Raw genomic sequence first — 16,942 nt, forward strand, 5'->3', positions numbered from 1 at the left:
CTACCTACCCGCATGGTTATCTCTGCAAATGGATATATGTTAGAGTTTCAAGTCTTTTATTTAGTGTCACAAAAAACTATTTGAACTGAGGTAGGTGTTGGACTTACTGGGGCGACCCTTTTTATAACAACCCCTATAATCTATACATCGAGACAATCACCTGAAAGTCAACTCCCCGAAGGTCCGCACATCCCTTGACTGTCTTAAGGAGTGATCGAACATTGTTCCATGTTATAGCAAGTTCTGAAACATAACATATGTATATAGAGGGTAGGAAGACTAGACTTATGCTGGGTTAATGACCAGCTTTTACTTTTTGTCTATGAATGATATCAAATTTCGCAAAGCTGCAAAATATTTTTTTTAAAAAGTTTTATTTGGACAGGATGGCATTTAAGATAAATAGAATGGATGACTCTGATGATGTAATAGGTCGGTTGGGTTAATTCTTACAAGTCGAAATGATAGGCTTATCGTAAATAATGGAGAGGTCAATTGGGATCAAGTAATGTTAAGTCATATGCTGAACGAATCCGTCTGGTTTTAATGTTAGGTGACGTCAAAGGCCATAAGATCGTGTTTCCGGTTGTTCTGGGGTCAAACCTTGATGTGCATCGTCATTTACTGGTAGAAATAGTACAATCATATTGATTGATTAGCTGATGATAAAGATTCATATCGTATAGTGTCCGTGGTTTGTGGTTTATCTATTATAAGCGCTTTTGGGATTAACCCTGTAGTTCTTAGATATGCCAATAATGAGTCTAGTCTGAATCTAATCATCTCAAAAACAGATCTTTTATAAGAGAATTATATATTGGTATGTATTACTCTGATCCACTTTCTGATGGAAAAAACTTGTCGAACAACTTTCGTGCACGTGGAAAGTTTCGACTACCACACTATAGATTTTATACTGAATACTAGTTTTCTTCTTTAACCTTTGTGCAATGGAATTGTGTCAGAAATTAAATGGTAATTTGTCAAGATTGTGGTTTAGCCAGGTACAATTAATGAAGTTATAAATAACGTTGGAATAGTCAATGGATGGAAACACTTTGAATGACTTGAAACAAAAGATAACTTCCGTGTGGTTTGCATCCCTGTAATGAAGTGACTTCTAACTCAGACCACTAAAATGGTCTGAGCTTATAACAATGTCAGGGTCGTCTTTGTTCATATATCAATATGCTACTGAATAGAATGAGAGGTAGCATCTGTATAGTGCATGCTTATTGCATTAGCTTGGTTTCCTTTGACATGGCAATGTATATTTTATCTTTACTTACGATATATGTAGATGTATAACTTCATCCAGAACTTCCGTCCAATCACAGACAAGGAAGACTTATCTGTGGTCCAATCAAGTGTGTTTCCGAGCAATGACGAGTAAGATTCTCATGTAGTTAACAATATGAAGTATTTTACAGATTCCTGTCATGCCTACAGATGAGTGCATACGGTCGTTAGGACGTAACTTTGGCTTCTGTTTTTTCGGACACGCTAGCGAGGAGGATGGGAGTGTTAATCCTTGATAGCGTATTGAATGTTATAATGTTATGATTGTTTATTAAGTTGTCCTATGGAGTGTAAAATACGTAAATACAATTTACAAAGAAAAAGCTACTTTCAGCCCTCTGGCTTACAGGAGACGAGAGAATATCAAATTAATTCAATAAAAAAATAATTAAATAAATGTCTCGGTTGGAAATAAAATGTTTCCAAGGGAAACTTTCACTTTTTGAGAAGATGTATCTTTGAGTGTCTTGCTGTCTGTATGCAAGAAAACCAGATCAACTCTGGATCGTGTCTCTTCGTGGTGTCACTTTGTACAATACGATCCAGATTACCTCTCAGAGAAATTCTAGTCCCTTGAGTTAGATGGAACTGATGTGTTATAGTGGATTCTATCCAATCGTTACAATTTGTCATGTTTTGTTTATTTTTAACAATCAATTTATTTTGGTGCTGCAACTCTGTGTCCCTGTAAACTAGCTATTGAATAATGGGCTGATGACCTTGGAGTATGGAATAAGGTGCGCGACCACTAAAATACTTACAAAAAGAGAATATGCCTCCCCGCTGTGAGTTCCAAAAAGACGAACTAAGATGTAAATTGTATGAGTCACTGAACAGACGTGGCTATTACAAAATGTATATAACATTACAACATTTACTGGCAGTACATTTATTAATCTAATCTTTCTATTACATGATGACTAACCCGCTATATCCTATGTTAACTGCAATGACGTATAATCGGATTCTAACACTGACGAGAAGTGACACTGACAAATATATTGAGCTGGTGAACGCGTAACGTTTTCTCTCTCCGTGTAAGCTACTCTTATCTCCTTAAGGCGTGATTTGTGATTCAAATCGATTCAAAACACGAATTCATAACATTGTATCACGGTTGTGAAATGTCAAACTAGTATAGGTACACAGATGTACAAAATAATGAAATATTAGCATAAATAGCCTATGACTGGTATTTGTTGTAACTAATTCTCAATTACAAACTATACTTTTTATTTTTTTTAAGTATTTACAAATTAGAGTGTTACACTGAAATAGTAACATTCAAGTTTAATTAATACATTCATTCATTTAATAATTTGAAACCATTACCATACTCTGCAATTAAATAAAACAAGAGCAGTGTCTTTCACAAAAATGACAAAATGTTGCATACGCTTGGCCTTTGTCATTTGACAAGATTTGAACGAGACCGTGTCCCATTTGATTAACCCGGCTGTAGAATATGGTAACAGGTAGATAGCAGTTGATACGATATGATCTCACCCTCTGTGCTTACAGAGGCTGTAATGAATAGTATGCTCCCAAGAGCTAAGAGAGTTGAGGACGGCCGTTGTGTCATTATGGTACATGCCTGAGGAAATGAACGTCAAACTCAACTTTGAACGTGTCAAAAACAGCATCATTATTTGGCTGCACTTGCTCAGAGCGTATCGTACACAAATCTACAGCATAAAGTTGTTCACTAATAGGGCTGAGCGATAACGATCCATGGTTAACATACACAATGTTTAGTCAGCTTTTGCCAGTTGCTCTTTATTGTCAGTTTTGTTTCGTTTAAAAAAAATAAATCTCGCTCTCTTTATCCAACCTGAATACTGACACACACACACACACACACACACACACACACACACACACACACACACAGTCATCGACAGCATAGCATAAACGAACACAAACATGCACTCACATACGTGGACAGGATAGCACATCGTCCAACCAAGAAAAATTCTCATAAACAGTTTCGGTTTGTATGGAATGGAATGACTTTCCGTCTTTTCAATCGACTAGCCTACCTATATCATTGTTGAAATAATACACGACTTTTAATAACTTACAAAAATGAAAATACATGTATAAAAAAATCTGGAGTCGTGACAACTTACTTAAGAAAGATCCTATATAAGTATGCTTTGGTTCTTCGTAGTATGCTAACGTAACAACTCAATTAAGCTTGATTATGGAGACGGAGATGGTACGACTTATGAAGGATACGTTTGTTTCTGAGGGATACATACAGAAATATCATAGCCACAGTACTGTTTTGTAGAGGATTGGGCTCATGTTTTCCAATGTCATCCTACCGAAATGTCTAGACAACATCACTGGCAGACTGTTGTAAAAGGTCTAGGGTAAAGGATATCGATAAACACAGATTTAAACTGAATGCCTTCCGTAAGGATTTATGCAAGAAATTTAGCTCTATATCTGTGATTCGTCAAGTCCCAATGACAGTTAGTTGTCAAAAATGTTGTTCAAATGCCCGCCACGCCTTCTATACTCAGCACAGGAAAGCTTGCCATCCTCGACTTCACTCGGCTTTCGTGATCCCCTACATACCCGGGATATGGCATGTGCGTGTTGAACTTCCTTCTGTCCCACCAGGAGTTTACACATTCTCAAGATTTTGTTGAGTGGCGTGCCCTCACTGTACACTAATTATATAGAGGTCAATGTATAGGTCACCATTATTGATACATTGTCGTGAAATTTTCTTCATAGGCTAGGCGAGGCTTGGTCTATTTTCCATATTTTGACCACACACATTTGGGTATAAATGATAGATTATTACACTTGATAAATATGTGAGAGTGTATTTATATCCTGAGATACAGAGCTAGATCAATGATTATGTACAAGCCTTCCAACAAACAGCGGTAGTTTGTTATCGAGAGAAATCGGAAAAGAACACGGTAAAAAGGAGACGGTTCGAGGTCAATATAATACTTCCTAAACTTCTAATTGAAAATCTAAAAAAACAAGATTTCTCTTTATTCATCTGCGCATCAGTGTGTAAAATTTGAAAATGATAAGTCCATATTTGACGAAATTGAAATGATGATAAATATTTCACCTGTTTGTGAACTCCGTACTCATTGTAAACCTATTTTAAGGCCAAGAAAAAAAATTTTTCTGGTGAGTTTGAATCACTTAAATATCCTGCCTCGGTCTTCTTTTTTCTCGTGTTTGTGCAGCCAATGCAGAGTGCAGATCCAAGGGAAACACTAAATAAGGTTGGCATGAAACCCCTGAAAACAGAGTCTTTCTCAGTAGTGTAGAGCACGAGTATAAAGTTGGCGTGAGATTCAGATTCGGATCTGAGGCCATCTGACACTCAATATAACATTCATAAGATAACGCAACCTGAATCTGAAGCCAACTTCATACTTGTTCGATCGATTAATGACTCAAATTGGTCATTAATATTCATCGGATTATTACCAAACCTTAATCAGTTCTTGCCATTACCCTACGGAACATGTCTATGAAATTTCGTTTGAATTGATGCAGCCGTTTTTCGGAAATGGTGATACAGACACACACACACACACACACACACACACACACACACACGCACGCACAGACACACAGACTTCATCAGTATATTATAACCTTCCTTACGGAAGGTAATAAAAGGGTAAGGTGAGCTGATCTCCAAATGATAGCTATGTATCAGCTGCTAGACAGGCTAATCAAAGACATGCACAATAGGCAAACAAACTTTTATGACGCCGAATAAAACATTGTTGGTGATGGTGGTAGATTGAGAAAGTCAGCAATATAAAGAACTATACCAAACAGGGAATGAATGAAAACGTGAGGATCAAATTGTGATCAGGGTCAAAGTATAACAATAGGTATAATTTGACAAAAAGTTCATCAGAAGTGATATTTAATTGACAGCTATGAATGGACATGACGGTTATGTACGGGGTGGATGCTGTACATGTGTATATTAGTACCTGTCCAGCACTTGATAGACATAGTATGGTGATGACAATAAGAACAGAATTAGAAGTGGAATACATTTGCAAAATAAAGTAAAGGAAACGAAATCTAAAGGTTTTGTTTCTTGTGTGGTCTTTGTTTTTTTTTGGTAAAGGTCGGTTTCTTTTTAAATATGGAAGTTGCCAGGTCGAGAGTTGGACGTTTGAGAGTGGTCAGACAACTAAACGCAAAGAGATAGTATTCTGTCTTCAACCCCTCAAAGAATGATTACATCAAAACTTGGCACAATGTGAGCTCTTGTGTTTGCCATTGTATTCTACTATAAAATCCAGGTATATCTGTTGATGATTTTACAATTTATTACATCATCACTACACACAAATATCATACATTTATCACTAAAATTTTCACCAGCTTTTTGTCACTCACATTTACATGTGGCACCTTCTCATGATGTATGCATGCACAGATGTGCCCTAATCTTGATGCCAGAAATACCACAGCAAACCATTTTCAAATTCATAATTTCAAACAACTAATCCTGGATATCCTGGATGACAAAGAGCATTATTTAGAATGTGTTGGTTTCATTTCTTGTTAAATTCTATGTTAACCTTGTCTGTGTATGCAAATTTGACCCAAAATTGACCGCATTAAAAACAAACTTCTTAAGTTGAGCCTAATTGAATCATGCACTTGACTAACATCTGAGTAACAGACTGGCTGCAAGATAAATCTACAATTTGAAGTTGTTCCTGGACACAATTGTACTTCGTGATATGTCTAGATTCTAAATTTGTTTTTACATGTCTTGGAAGTGTGGGTTGCATATCTCTTTAGTGTTCAAGTGCTTTCTTAAGTAAGAGACATAGAACACTTCCAAGGGAATGGTTATGCCAATCACTGACATGTCAATTATCAGTACCTATAGTATTTAACTAACTCTTATGAAGATAACCGACAACATAATAATTCTACATGTACCAGAGTGTTTTTCAAGACATGTATTTATGCTTAGACGTAAAAGAAAATGTGTGGTTCCGATTACATTCAACTATAAAATAGGTGGGGTAAGTAGATTTTTTATTTCATTTTATTATATTTTTTTTTCATGTGTGAGTGTCTAGTTCATCATGTTTTCCAATGTTTTCCAAATGATCTCTGTGTTGTTTATTTCATCCTATCAGATGTACAGCCATTACAGGTTGGAAGAATAGTTTTATATTGTCTTTTTAAGTTGATGTCAGTTTCTGCACCCACTATTTCTTGCGAGACGAAATTTGCGATTTTATTATTATTTTTCTAGAATATGTAAAAAAAAGTTTAGGGTCAGCGTGAAAAACTAGGTGGGGTCGGTAACCGGAACCAAACAGCTTTTTTTATTTGGCCTTATGGGGAAATTAAATAAATAAATACATTAAAGATTTTTAAAGCCCACAAAAATGTTATGTTTTTAGCCAGTGTGTCTTTCTTTCTTAAAAATAGTACATTCGGCCTTTTTTGGGCTGATGGCATTCAGTTGAGCACTGTTATAGACAAAGATATGGAAATTAAGCTCCAAAAGCATAATAAGTAACAAAAGAAATGAAACCAGATATGCAAATGAAGCACCAGTAGTTCATTCAGGCTACACTTTAGTCACTTACTCTCACTTATAATCACTTACTAATTGACCAGCTTTACAGCTGAAAGATTGAAAAGATATGAGGCATGATTTGGGGCGTGGTGTATTCTTTATTAAATCGATGTCTCTATACTATATACAGTTTTCGAGTGCAACGATAGATAACACTCCTCAGGACTGCATCAACATCTTAAATTTTACAGTCACAATGCCATGAAATGTTACTTCATAGTATACAATCAAGCAGATATACTACATCATCTTGTGAAAAAAACAAGCTTCTATTCAAATGATTCTTCCACACATAAGTTACTGATTGAGAGTTCCAAGTCAAAAACAATCCAACTGATACTTCATTTCACTTCACTTCATTTTTGTAAAACATATTTCATCAAATGAAATGATATTTCAGATATGGCATTTCAGGAGTTTTATGATAGAAGGATGTACCATATAAGATTTCATAAGTAAAACAAGAGTCTTTAATCTTTCCTTGACATCCTGTGTTAAGCTGGTAATATCTCACCTGACTTTAAAACAAATAGACTGATTGATCATTTTTGTAAGAAATACTTGTTCTCTGATAACTATGGTCATTACTTACAAAAGCCCATTACAATACCAAAAGATATTTCAGATGCTTACTATCAGAAGTTCATTACAGGGGCCATGCAAAGTGCTTGAACTTATATGTGAAATAAGTTTGCAGTATCCTCTGTCCTTCCATACCCTGGCTTTTACAAGTAAAATATTTACTTATTTTACAACAAATAAAGAGAGATTGTTTTTGTAAAACATATTTTCTATCTTACACTGTTGATATATCATCCTTTTCTGTTGTCATACAAATGTTTGTAAAACTCACAAAATAGACGGATATAAAAAAAAAAGAGAGTCAGAAATTGTAAGAAAGTCAGTTTTGAAAGTTTGGCATAACAAATAGACACTGGGCCAAACCTTCCAAACCACACCCAGTTTTTGCAGTTACAACTGGTGAACAAACTCCAGTGAGGTTCAAAGCTTGAATGAAGTGAGCTACATATAAGAGAAGACTTTCCATTAATACACTAAACAGCAATAGTGACACTTAGTTCTTATAAAGAGTAATGTGCTAATCAGTAAACAGGATTATGGGATCCAGGATCTACACTTTGACAAGTTACTGACACTAATTATGTTAATTGTATGTGTTTGCATGAACCCCATCTCATTCCTGATTGCCACAGTGTTTTTTCACAAGTTGTGATTAATCATCCACCTATCTCAGTAGAAATCATAAGTATTACGGTCTCTCGAGTTCTGGAATTAGTAGTGGTGGATGACATATAGTTTTGGGTGTATTATGCTTCAGGCTTGCCAAACCTTTAAAACATATTTTGTAGAGAACTATTGATAAATAGAAATAAGACAAAAATGCTAATAAGCTGAGTGTTTATTTTCCTGTTTCCTCTTTCATTATAGGTGAATAATCAACATGTAATAACTGGCATATGTGATATCAAAAATTCAAAATTAAATCATGTACTTGATATTGGTAGCAGTTATTTGGAACTGGATGCTGTTTTTTTTAAAGATAAAAGACCAACATTCTACAGGACAATCACACTCCAAATGAATTAATTTGACAAACAGCTACCAAGAAAACTTTATAATACCTTGTATCCATGATTATTTTTAGAGAATTTGTAATCTTACAGCTTACTGTTGTCTTGGTCACTCAGTCATGCATCACTCAATGCGGCCACACCTGGCAGAGTTTTTCCTGAAAAATTACACAAACTTGGAGTTAGTATTTTGACAAAAATGTAATAATATGCATCAATGTTTTCTCCATGATATGTTCACAAGATGGTTCAAATACTGATGAACACTTTCTCACCCACTATTCCAAAAACAAAGACAGGTGTGTACCATTCATACAGATTTAGTTTTTCATAATTTTACTTCTTTCCTCACCAAAACACTTTTGGTAAACAGCCTGCTTATATTAAAATGAAACAAGATGAACATGTTTGCAGATGATGCTTTCACACTTATGAATATTATTGTTACTTAATGTTCATGTACTTTCATTCAGTGTGTAGAACTCTCAAAAACGTTAATTTCATCATTGCAATCAATAGTGCAATAAAAATATCACAGACTTCCAACACTTTGATTACTGACAGCCCTCATCATCTGGGAATGAAGCCATTCTCAGATGAAGATGGTTGTCAGTCGCCAAAATATTCAAAGCATTTGATATTTTTATTTTACTGTTGAACAATGAAATTAATGGTTGGGAAAGACCTGTAACTTTGTTCTACATTCTATATGTAAAGCCATACTGCTTTAACCTAATACAATGGTTCAAGTCTACCCTTACCAAGGAAGGGTTATGAGTTTAATGAAACTCTAAACATTACAGCACAACTATGATACAAGTATAAAATTGCATCATTGCTTACCTTCAAGCAATTCCAAGCTGGCACCACCTCCAGTGCTGACATGACTGACTTTATCTTCAGTCTTCCACTTGGCTGCACATGTTGCTGTATCACCGCCACCTGCAAAGAACAAATCAAAGTCACCTTCATCTGACAGATACAGACCCTTTTCTCTTATCAAACACTTGTCTTCTAACATTCTATTTCACTCACTATGTCAAGAATAAATGTCATGATGGTGAAATAGAATTTTGGAAAACAAATGGCCAATGATAGTCTGACTGGCCACACGTGATCGTGTTTCAGATAACACTGCAATAAATACTTTTATCTCTTATACTCTTCAGTCAAATATCTCTAGTATTTTGCAGTTTCATATCACTGCTACACCACTTTATTCATGCAAATTGCTATGTTCATACGATCTGCTAGCATTTTCTTACTTAGTATTTTCAGATATGGGCTTGTGCATGCGATACTAGATTTCATCCTATCTGTTACAATAAGTATAGGGAAAGTTGTTGCACTTTTAAAGATGAGCCAGACTCAGCTGAATCATCTCAACAGAAATTGGGATAAACAGTTTTGTTCACTTTAATAGTTGAGTAATAAATCCTAATAGATGGGTGCAACATAATCAAAACTGGAACACAGAGTACAATATTCAAATGTCTCATGGCACACAAAATTCCTCAGTTGCCTTTGGACAAACCTTGAGCAAAACATAAAGTTGTAGACATGTGTCTCAGTTCTGTTGATTACAGGCAACTAAGCATGGCTTTCGTAATGTAACATGCTCCTCACTAAAAAAAGTCTTAAACTTTTGCTGATACTTTGTTCAGGAAAACTCCAACCCATTCTCAGTAAAAATCAAGAAATATGAATGACCATGAAAATAGCGGCCAAAATGATATCCAAATTAACTCATTGTAGATTCCAAACTAACTTCCAATTCCTGTGTTAACAACTCTTCTGAAAATAACTGAAACTGTTAGTATTCAAAGCGGTTGAAAGATTAAACGTTAACAATACCGATAATAGTGACAGCTCCTTTCTCGGTTACAGCAACAACAGCATCCATGACTGCTTTGCTTCCAGTAGCAAACTTTTCAAACTCAAACACACCAGGTGGACTGTTAAAGAGACATCACATGTTACAACTATTACTGCTACAGAGACAGTACAATGTACTAGAAGGATATATCTATTTCTGGAAAGAAGCACCCTGTCAATTTTTAACACGATACACATCTATACTATATGTGTAATATGTGTGCAATGGATGACATAAATATATTGAAAATATTCTGTACACAGACAGACAGACAGACAGACAGACACGTGCACACACACACACAGGCATGTGCACACACACAAACAATCATTGAGTACATTACAAATTTTTTTTTAATTTTCCAACGAGTTGTACACCTAACCAGGTTTAGGAAAGGTTGGTAGAAATATTTTGAAATTTTGTTTTAGAGTGTGATAAATACTTGACTGTAGAAGTATTCAATTAACATACATTAGACCTACCCATTCCATACAATGGTCTTGGCTCTCCCAATGGCTTCCTCAAAAACTTTTATACTCTTGGGACCACAATCAAGACCCTTTAGAGAATTCAGAGATGTATAATGTATCTACTAGTACATATATATGTTACTGATAATGGGTAAAAATGTTGGGGTCAAGAGGGCCAGAGGGGCCATACAGCCATACAGTACATGGAATTAAACTGCTTGAGTCATTCCTGTAGAATAATGCCATCATAATGAATGAAAACAAAGCCTTTACAAACTGTCTTTGAACATCATTCTGTACTTGCTTTAAGCACTCTTTTGGATTAATTGATTTGCCACTTACCATCCAATCTTTTGGAATACCAGATTCGACAGTTGCTGCTCCAGTTGCAGCATTTTCATCAAATTTATCAGCAGTCACAAAGTCAGATGGTAAATGAACTTTGACTCCATTCTTTTCTGCCTTCTCCATTAACTTGGTAATGATCTTGGCACCATCTTCATCATACAGAGAGGTTCCAATCTAACAGAAAATGTTACAGACTGATACAGAGAGGTTCCAATCTAACAGAAAATGTTACAGACTGATACAGAGAGGTTCCAATCTAACAGAAAATGTTACAGACTGATACAGAGAGGTTCCAATCTAACAGAAAATGTTACAGACAAAATTTATTTCCTGATTCCCCCTTGATTTGACAGTTGGCATGTACCGTGTTGGAAATAAAGAAATGTACTGGCTGTTGTATTTTTTAAAAGTATTAATGAAAATAAATACTTCATATCAAAGTTTTACCACTCCTTATATAAATATAGATACCAATAACAACTTTATGCAGACTGAAAAGTAGTGTTTTGGGAGTTGGGAACAAATAGATGAGTGAAAGTTGCAAATTGTGGAATAATACAGACTATGGGGTTTGATTGCAAAGTTTTTCATGTACATATATACTTGGAAAGGGAAATTTGCTTATATGCCATGAAAATAATGACCAAGCAAAAGCTATTACGTCAGTATTTGTGGCATATGTTGCAAAGTATATCATAGCTTGCTAACCAATCTAATCACATGTATCAGGTTAAGCATATTATAATAACCAGTGTATCAAAGAGCTGTTTGGGTTATCATATGCATTGTGGTATTAGTTCTATTGATAAAGCTTACATGGATAAGGTAGTGTTTTGAAGATTTCGGTTTCAACAATATCACTTTTAAAGTCTGCCTGCATTGTCAATTCTAATCAGATAAAAGAGACATACTGTGAATTCCGTTTTGTAGAATTTTATTTTGTTGCGCAAAACAGTTTACAGTATACAATCAAAACATGTTTGGGATGGTCCCATTATACTTTTGGAGGATTTCCTGTTTTGGAGCATATTTTTTTCATGCAATGTGTATGTTGGTCATCACATTTCTACCTCCAAGATCATAGTCAGCACATGCAATATCTCACAGATAATGATCCTTACACAACATTTTGGTGTGTCTTGTTCACTAATCAAATTTTACTCTGGTTTCAATTAAGCTAAAATGTACATATTTAAGCTATATTTTGACTGCGCATAGCTTTTAACCAATATCACATACAATACATGTTGACTTACCTCCATTCCATTGATAACCTTCAGGAAAGTAAATGCCATTCCACCACCAATAATCATTTCATTGACTTTATCCAACATGTTTTCTATCAGCTGAATCTTATCTTTGACTTTGGCTCTGGGCAATAGAAAGATAATGAACATGAACTAAGTACAAGGCATCGATGGTTAGCCTTTTGTTTGGTCAAAGTAACCAAAACATTATTAGAATGAAAGAACAAGAACAATACACATTATTGTTTAGAGCACTTGGTAAGTAGACAAAATCTACCAAAATCTACTTGAGTCATACATGTATTTGACCAAATTCAACAATATAGACCTGAAATCATGTAAATTTCATTACCATTGTCCAAATGCACATCCCCACTTTGAGACTTGTTATACTCTGGCATATACACTGGCAAATTATTTGTACCACTCATTCCAAAATTGGTGTTGAATATCAATCTGAATATAGAGTCAATATTCACAATTTTCATACATTCTATCAAATTCTACCACTAGAGGGCAGTATACTTACCAACATACAGACTGTTGATGAACACAATATACTCTAAATTAATCACAACTTACCCTCCAAGAATGGCAAGGAATGGCCTTGCTGGCTTATCCAGTGCCTTGGCAAAGTATGTCAGCTCCTTCTTTAGTAGGAACCCTGACGCTTTCTGTGGTTTCTCTACTCCAACCATGGAACTGGAGATAAACGTAAGAATGCGCAGAGAATAAACTTACAAGTCATGCACATGAAATGGATGTAATTTACTACAACTGAGAATCTAGACTCTCTGTTTTGATTACTGGCAGCCCTCATCATCTAGGAATGGAGCCATTCTCAGATGGAGATGGTTGTCAGTCACCAAAATCTACAATTCTTGATTGAAATTATGTCTTCACAAAGCCAGTACACATGACAGTTCATGCATTGGTATTAATTACCAGTCAACTCGTGTGTGACACCAGCCTTATTCACAAGTGTATAAAAATACTTCTTAAACGTCACTATTCTTTGACAGTGATTAAAGTGACATACACGGTAAGTACAAAACCGTCCAATATAACATAAGATCATGGAGCAACATCTGTAAACAGAGCTACTGTCTCAAGTTAACAGTAAACCAAACAAAGTTATATTTACCTATGAGCTCTGTGTGCAGTACCAAATGCATCATTTACATACACATCACCAAGTTTGGAGAGTGACTCTCTGAAGGCTGCTACAGACTCTTTACTGGCTGTCACCTACAATGTGTATCAACAAAACAGAAGGTATTCTCTTATCACCATCATTGCATACAGTCCCTGATTTATGTTCGGTTTTCTCCCAAATAAGCTTACTGTGTACTATTCATAAAATATTGAGAGAATATATTTTATACAACCTCAACAATTTTAGAGAGTAGTAACATGTTATACTATTCTGATAGACATCTTGTTGGTTCCATCTATATCATTTACTCACATGAATTCATAGAGTAGTTTGTAACTAAAATTTATATACTGTGCAGATACTAGTATGGTACGGTACGGTATAGTACAGTGCAGTACAGTATGGTATGGGGCAATCTGATACAGTACAGTATATGTGAGCAGTGCAAAGTTGAACTCTTCAATCATCATTGCTTCTGCCTTCAAGTCTCACAATATCTACATAATTCATTATGCCTATACATGTACCTTTTGCCCAGCTTCATCTTTCCCCTTTCCTTCTTCCTCCACGTGGAAGCGAAGATTTTCCAACAAAATGACTGACCCTGCAGCAGGACTAGCACAGGCTGCTTCTACTTCAGCTCCAACACAGTCAGGTAAGAAAGTTATGTCCCTGTAAAGTGACAAATAACAGTTCACAGTAAATCATCTAAACTTGGGACAACTGTGAGGTGTCACTAAGGGCCTTGCTTTAGACTCTATCCAATTTAAATACAAGAAGATAACAGTAACCACACTACACTGAATGGCAACATCTTTATTACACTACTGCAGTACGACTTCACAATGACTCAAAGTTCTTTTCTACAGAGAACAAACTGAAAACACTGCACGCATGCCATAACACATGCAGCACTCAAACTATTTTTGCTAATCTCTTCAAAAACATATCAGTCCTCCTTCAATGGCTGACAAATCAGTTCCAATTAGGTAGCCATCTAAGATATTTTTTGAAATTGTTTTTGAATGTCAACAGTCATTGGCATGTCACAGTATGATATTTACATAACTTCATTAGAAGACATTTCTAATGTTTCTATTTTACAGTTTTATTTTCATTCAGGGTGGTTAGAGCCTAAAGTAATCATGCTATTTTGTGTGTGTGTGTGTGTGTGTGTGTGTGTGTGTGTGTGTGCATCATGAATTAATTCTGAGTAACACTGCTCCAAATATGGCTCTGAGTGAGACCCAGACATGCCAAAGATATGACAACATAACAGTATACTGAGCTGTTATATCATTACACTGGAATTGTCACATCAGTGGTTAAATGCTATTACCTGTTCAGTAACTTCTTCAGTTCTTCTGCAACTGGAGCGAGAGAGAATTTGTCTTGTTTTCTACCATCAGGCCTACCAAGATGACTCATAAGTACCACTGACTTGGCACCGCTATCAATACAATGTTTGATGGTTGGTAGAGCTGCAACAATTCTAATCAAATAAACAAAGGTACATGTACTTATAACATTCAAGACTCTATACCGTACATGTCATTGGCTGCCTGTTGTACTGAAGTACACATAATACGTAGCAGGTGTACTAAGATAATGCACAGGTGGTTTGGTTTTTCAAAAATTATGGTCATTTGATCACAAAGTAACTCATTGGACTAGTTTACATTATTCTATAATTGAAAAAAGTATACCATATCAGCTTAGAAAGCAATCCAGTGTTTTTGGTGCTAGTAGATAAATTTCAATTGTTCGTTTGATTTTTATTTGTTAAATAAAAAAAAATAGTCATGATGGTTGAATGATTAGAGTGCCCAGCAAGTTGTAATCTACAGGTTTCAGGGGTGAACAAATCCACTGGTCCTGGGTCCGGGACTAGCGATTTTTTTGGGCGGACCACACAAATTTTACCTTGTCTGGTCCGTCAGACCAGTACCTTACTGTTAATAACTATGTTAAAAAGTCATCTGAATATACAGATTCATAGGTAAGATTTAATGTTTCACGTTAGCGGGACCTGGGACCACTAATTCTTTCAGCAGGACCACTGGATTTTTTAAGGCACTGGTCCGGGGACCACCAGTTCACAAAATGATTTGTTCACCCCTGGGTTTGAGTCTTGTGACTGCCACTTGTTTCTGAATGGTTAAATCTTAAGACAATATTTGAACCATGATCACTGTGCCCCAGTCAACCCAGCTGTATAATTGTGGACCTGGTAGGATCATATAGGTTGCAATGTGAATGTGTTAATCCTATCTGCTTACAGTGGCTGCAGTGGACTGTAAGGTCCCCATGGAGTATAAAGGACAGCTGTACCGCTATAGATCCGTGCCAGAGGTAATAACTGTTAGCACCTGAAGTTCTCTGAAGGACAGGCATATGTAAATAAGCTTTATTGCTATTACTAAAATAGGTGAGTACCTACCTCTGAGTGTTAGTAATCTTGCCATCTTTGATAGGAACATTGAAATCCACCCTGTGAATACAAAATTAAGTTTGAATAAGAGAATGGCCACACTATCACTTGAGTTTCATATCAAATAGAGTAGCTGGGGTAGCAAAAAACTTACTAATAGGTATTTTAAGCAGCTGGACATTACGTCATCGTACGTATCATAAATATATCATTATAATCCTTTCAGAATCACATTGGCATCTGATTCTGTAGTGTGCACCGAAATGTATTTCAATGATTGATCCTCCTTCATCTTGGAAGTTATGAGTAACAGTATACACTGCATACAATGTAATGGAAATACGGTTTTGAATAGAAAGAACATGCGCAGTCGCAAACAACGAAAAATTTACAATATAACAACTTTTTCCATGTACATTTGAAAATGAAAGTTTCTAAATCATGTAAATGGAGTTTGTGACACGTGATAACGATATACTCTTACACAGAGCAAGTGCAAATATTAGACGGAAAAGCGAAAATTTAGAAAATATTTCCTTGCAATTTATTGCTACAGTTGTGAAGTTTCATCATAAAACATAACTGTACAACAACATGATATGTTGGACTTGATCGAACTGCCTGCTAAGTTGCCGGGTGAGATTTTATTGTGACCGATAAATGACCTTGTGTCAGACTCAGGGTCATTTTACCTCATAATCACACGTTTGTCTTTGCAGTCCACCGCATCGATGCTAAGCTTGTTCAGTGCCATGATAGAGCTCTTCTGGTGAAATCCCCTTTCGGAAAAACTCTTCTCTAAGCTTACAAATGTCAAATCTTAGGGCAAGATTTCCGGCAGACAGAAATACGTGTTGGATTCTCTTCTGTCGGCTGCAACAAGGTCGTCGGCTTCGGGTGAGCTGCGCAGACTAT

At 35.8% G+C, this 16,942-nt stretch overlaps 1 protein-coding gene across 3 annotated transcripts; it reads right to left on the reverse strand.

Moving 5' to 3' along the window:
• Positions 1 to 6,993: 6,993 nt before the first annotated feature.
• On the reverse strand, positions 6,994 to 16,917 carry LOC144439545 (phosphoglycerate kinase-like). 3 transcript variants are annotated; one of them, XR_013481113.1, is made up of 13 exons: positions 16,720 to 16,917; positions 16,037 to 16,087; positions 14,936 to 15,088; positions 14,124 to 14,268; positions 13,585 to 13,688; positions 13,023 to 13,142; positions 12,450 to 12,564; positions 11,188 to 11,367; positions 10,858 to 10,934; positions 10,354 to 10,454; positions 9,343 to 9,441; positions 8,551 to 8,657; positions 6,994 to 8,281 (listed from the first exon to the last, which is right to left on the reverse strand). XR_013481113.1 is itself a non-coding variant. In XM_078128853.1 (12 exons), the coding sequence occupies exons 1-12, from the start codon at positions 16,779 to 16,781 to the stop codon at positions 8,617 to 8,619; spliced, it is 1,248 nt and encodes a 415-aa protein (XP_077984979.1). In that variant the 5' UTR covers positions 16,782 to 16,917; the 3' UTR covers positions 6,994 to 8,616. The 3 variants fall into 3 exon arrangements, 2 of the variants coding, with proteins under 2 accessions (XP_077984979.1, XP_077984981.1); XM_078128853.1 differs by having other exon boundaries at positions 6,994 to 8,657; XM_078128855.1 differs by lacking the exons at positions 6,994 to 8,281; positions 8,551 to 8,657; positions 9,343 to 9,441 and having other exon boundaries at positions 10,364 to 10,454; positions 10,847 to 10,934.
• Positions 16,918 to 16,942: the final 25 nt, after the last annotated feature.

The sequence above is a fragment of the Glandiceps talaboti genome, chromosome 8 (assembly GCF_964340395.1).
Source record: "Glandiceps talaboti chromosome 8, keGlaTala1.1, whole genome shotgun sequence".
Classification (NCBI taxonomy): domain Eukaryota; kingdom Metazoa; phylum Hemichordata; class Enteropneusta; family Spengelidae; genus Glandiceps; species Glandiceps talaboti.

Coding starts and splice junctions, on each gene's coding strand:
- LOC144439545 (XM_078128853.1), bottom strand. CDS start 16,781: ATGGCACTGAACAAGCTTAGCATCGATGCGGTGGACTGCAAAGACAAA. Junction 15,089..16,036: donor AAGATTACTAACACTCAGAG/GTAGGTACTCAC, acceptor TTATTTGATTAG/AATTGTTGCAGCTCTACCAA. Junction 8,658..9,342: donor CAGCTTGGAATTGCTTGAAG/GTAAGCAATGAT, acceptor GTAATTTTTCAG/GAAAAACTCTGCCAGGTGTG.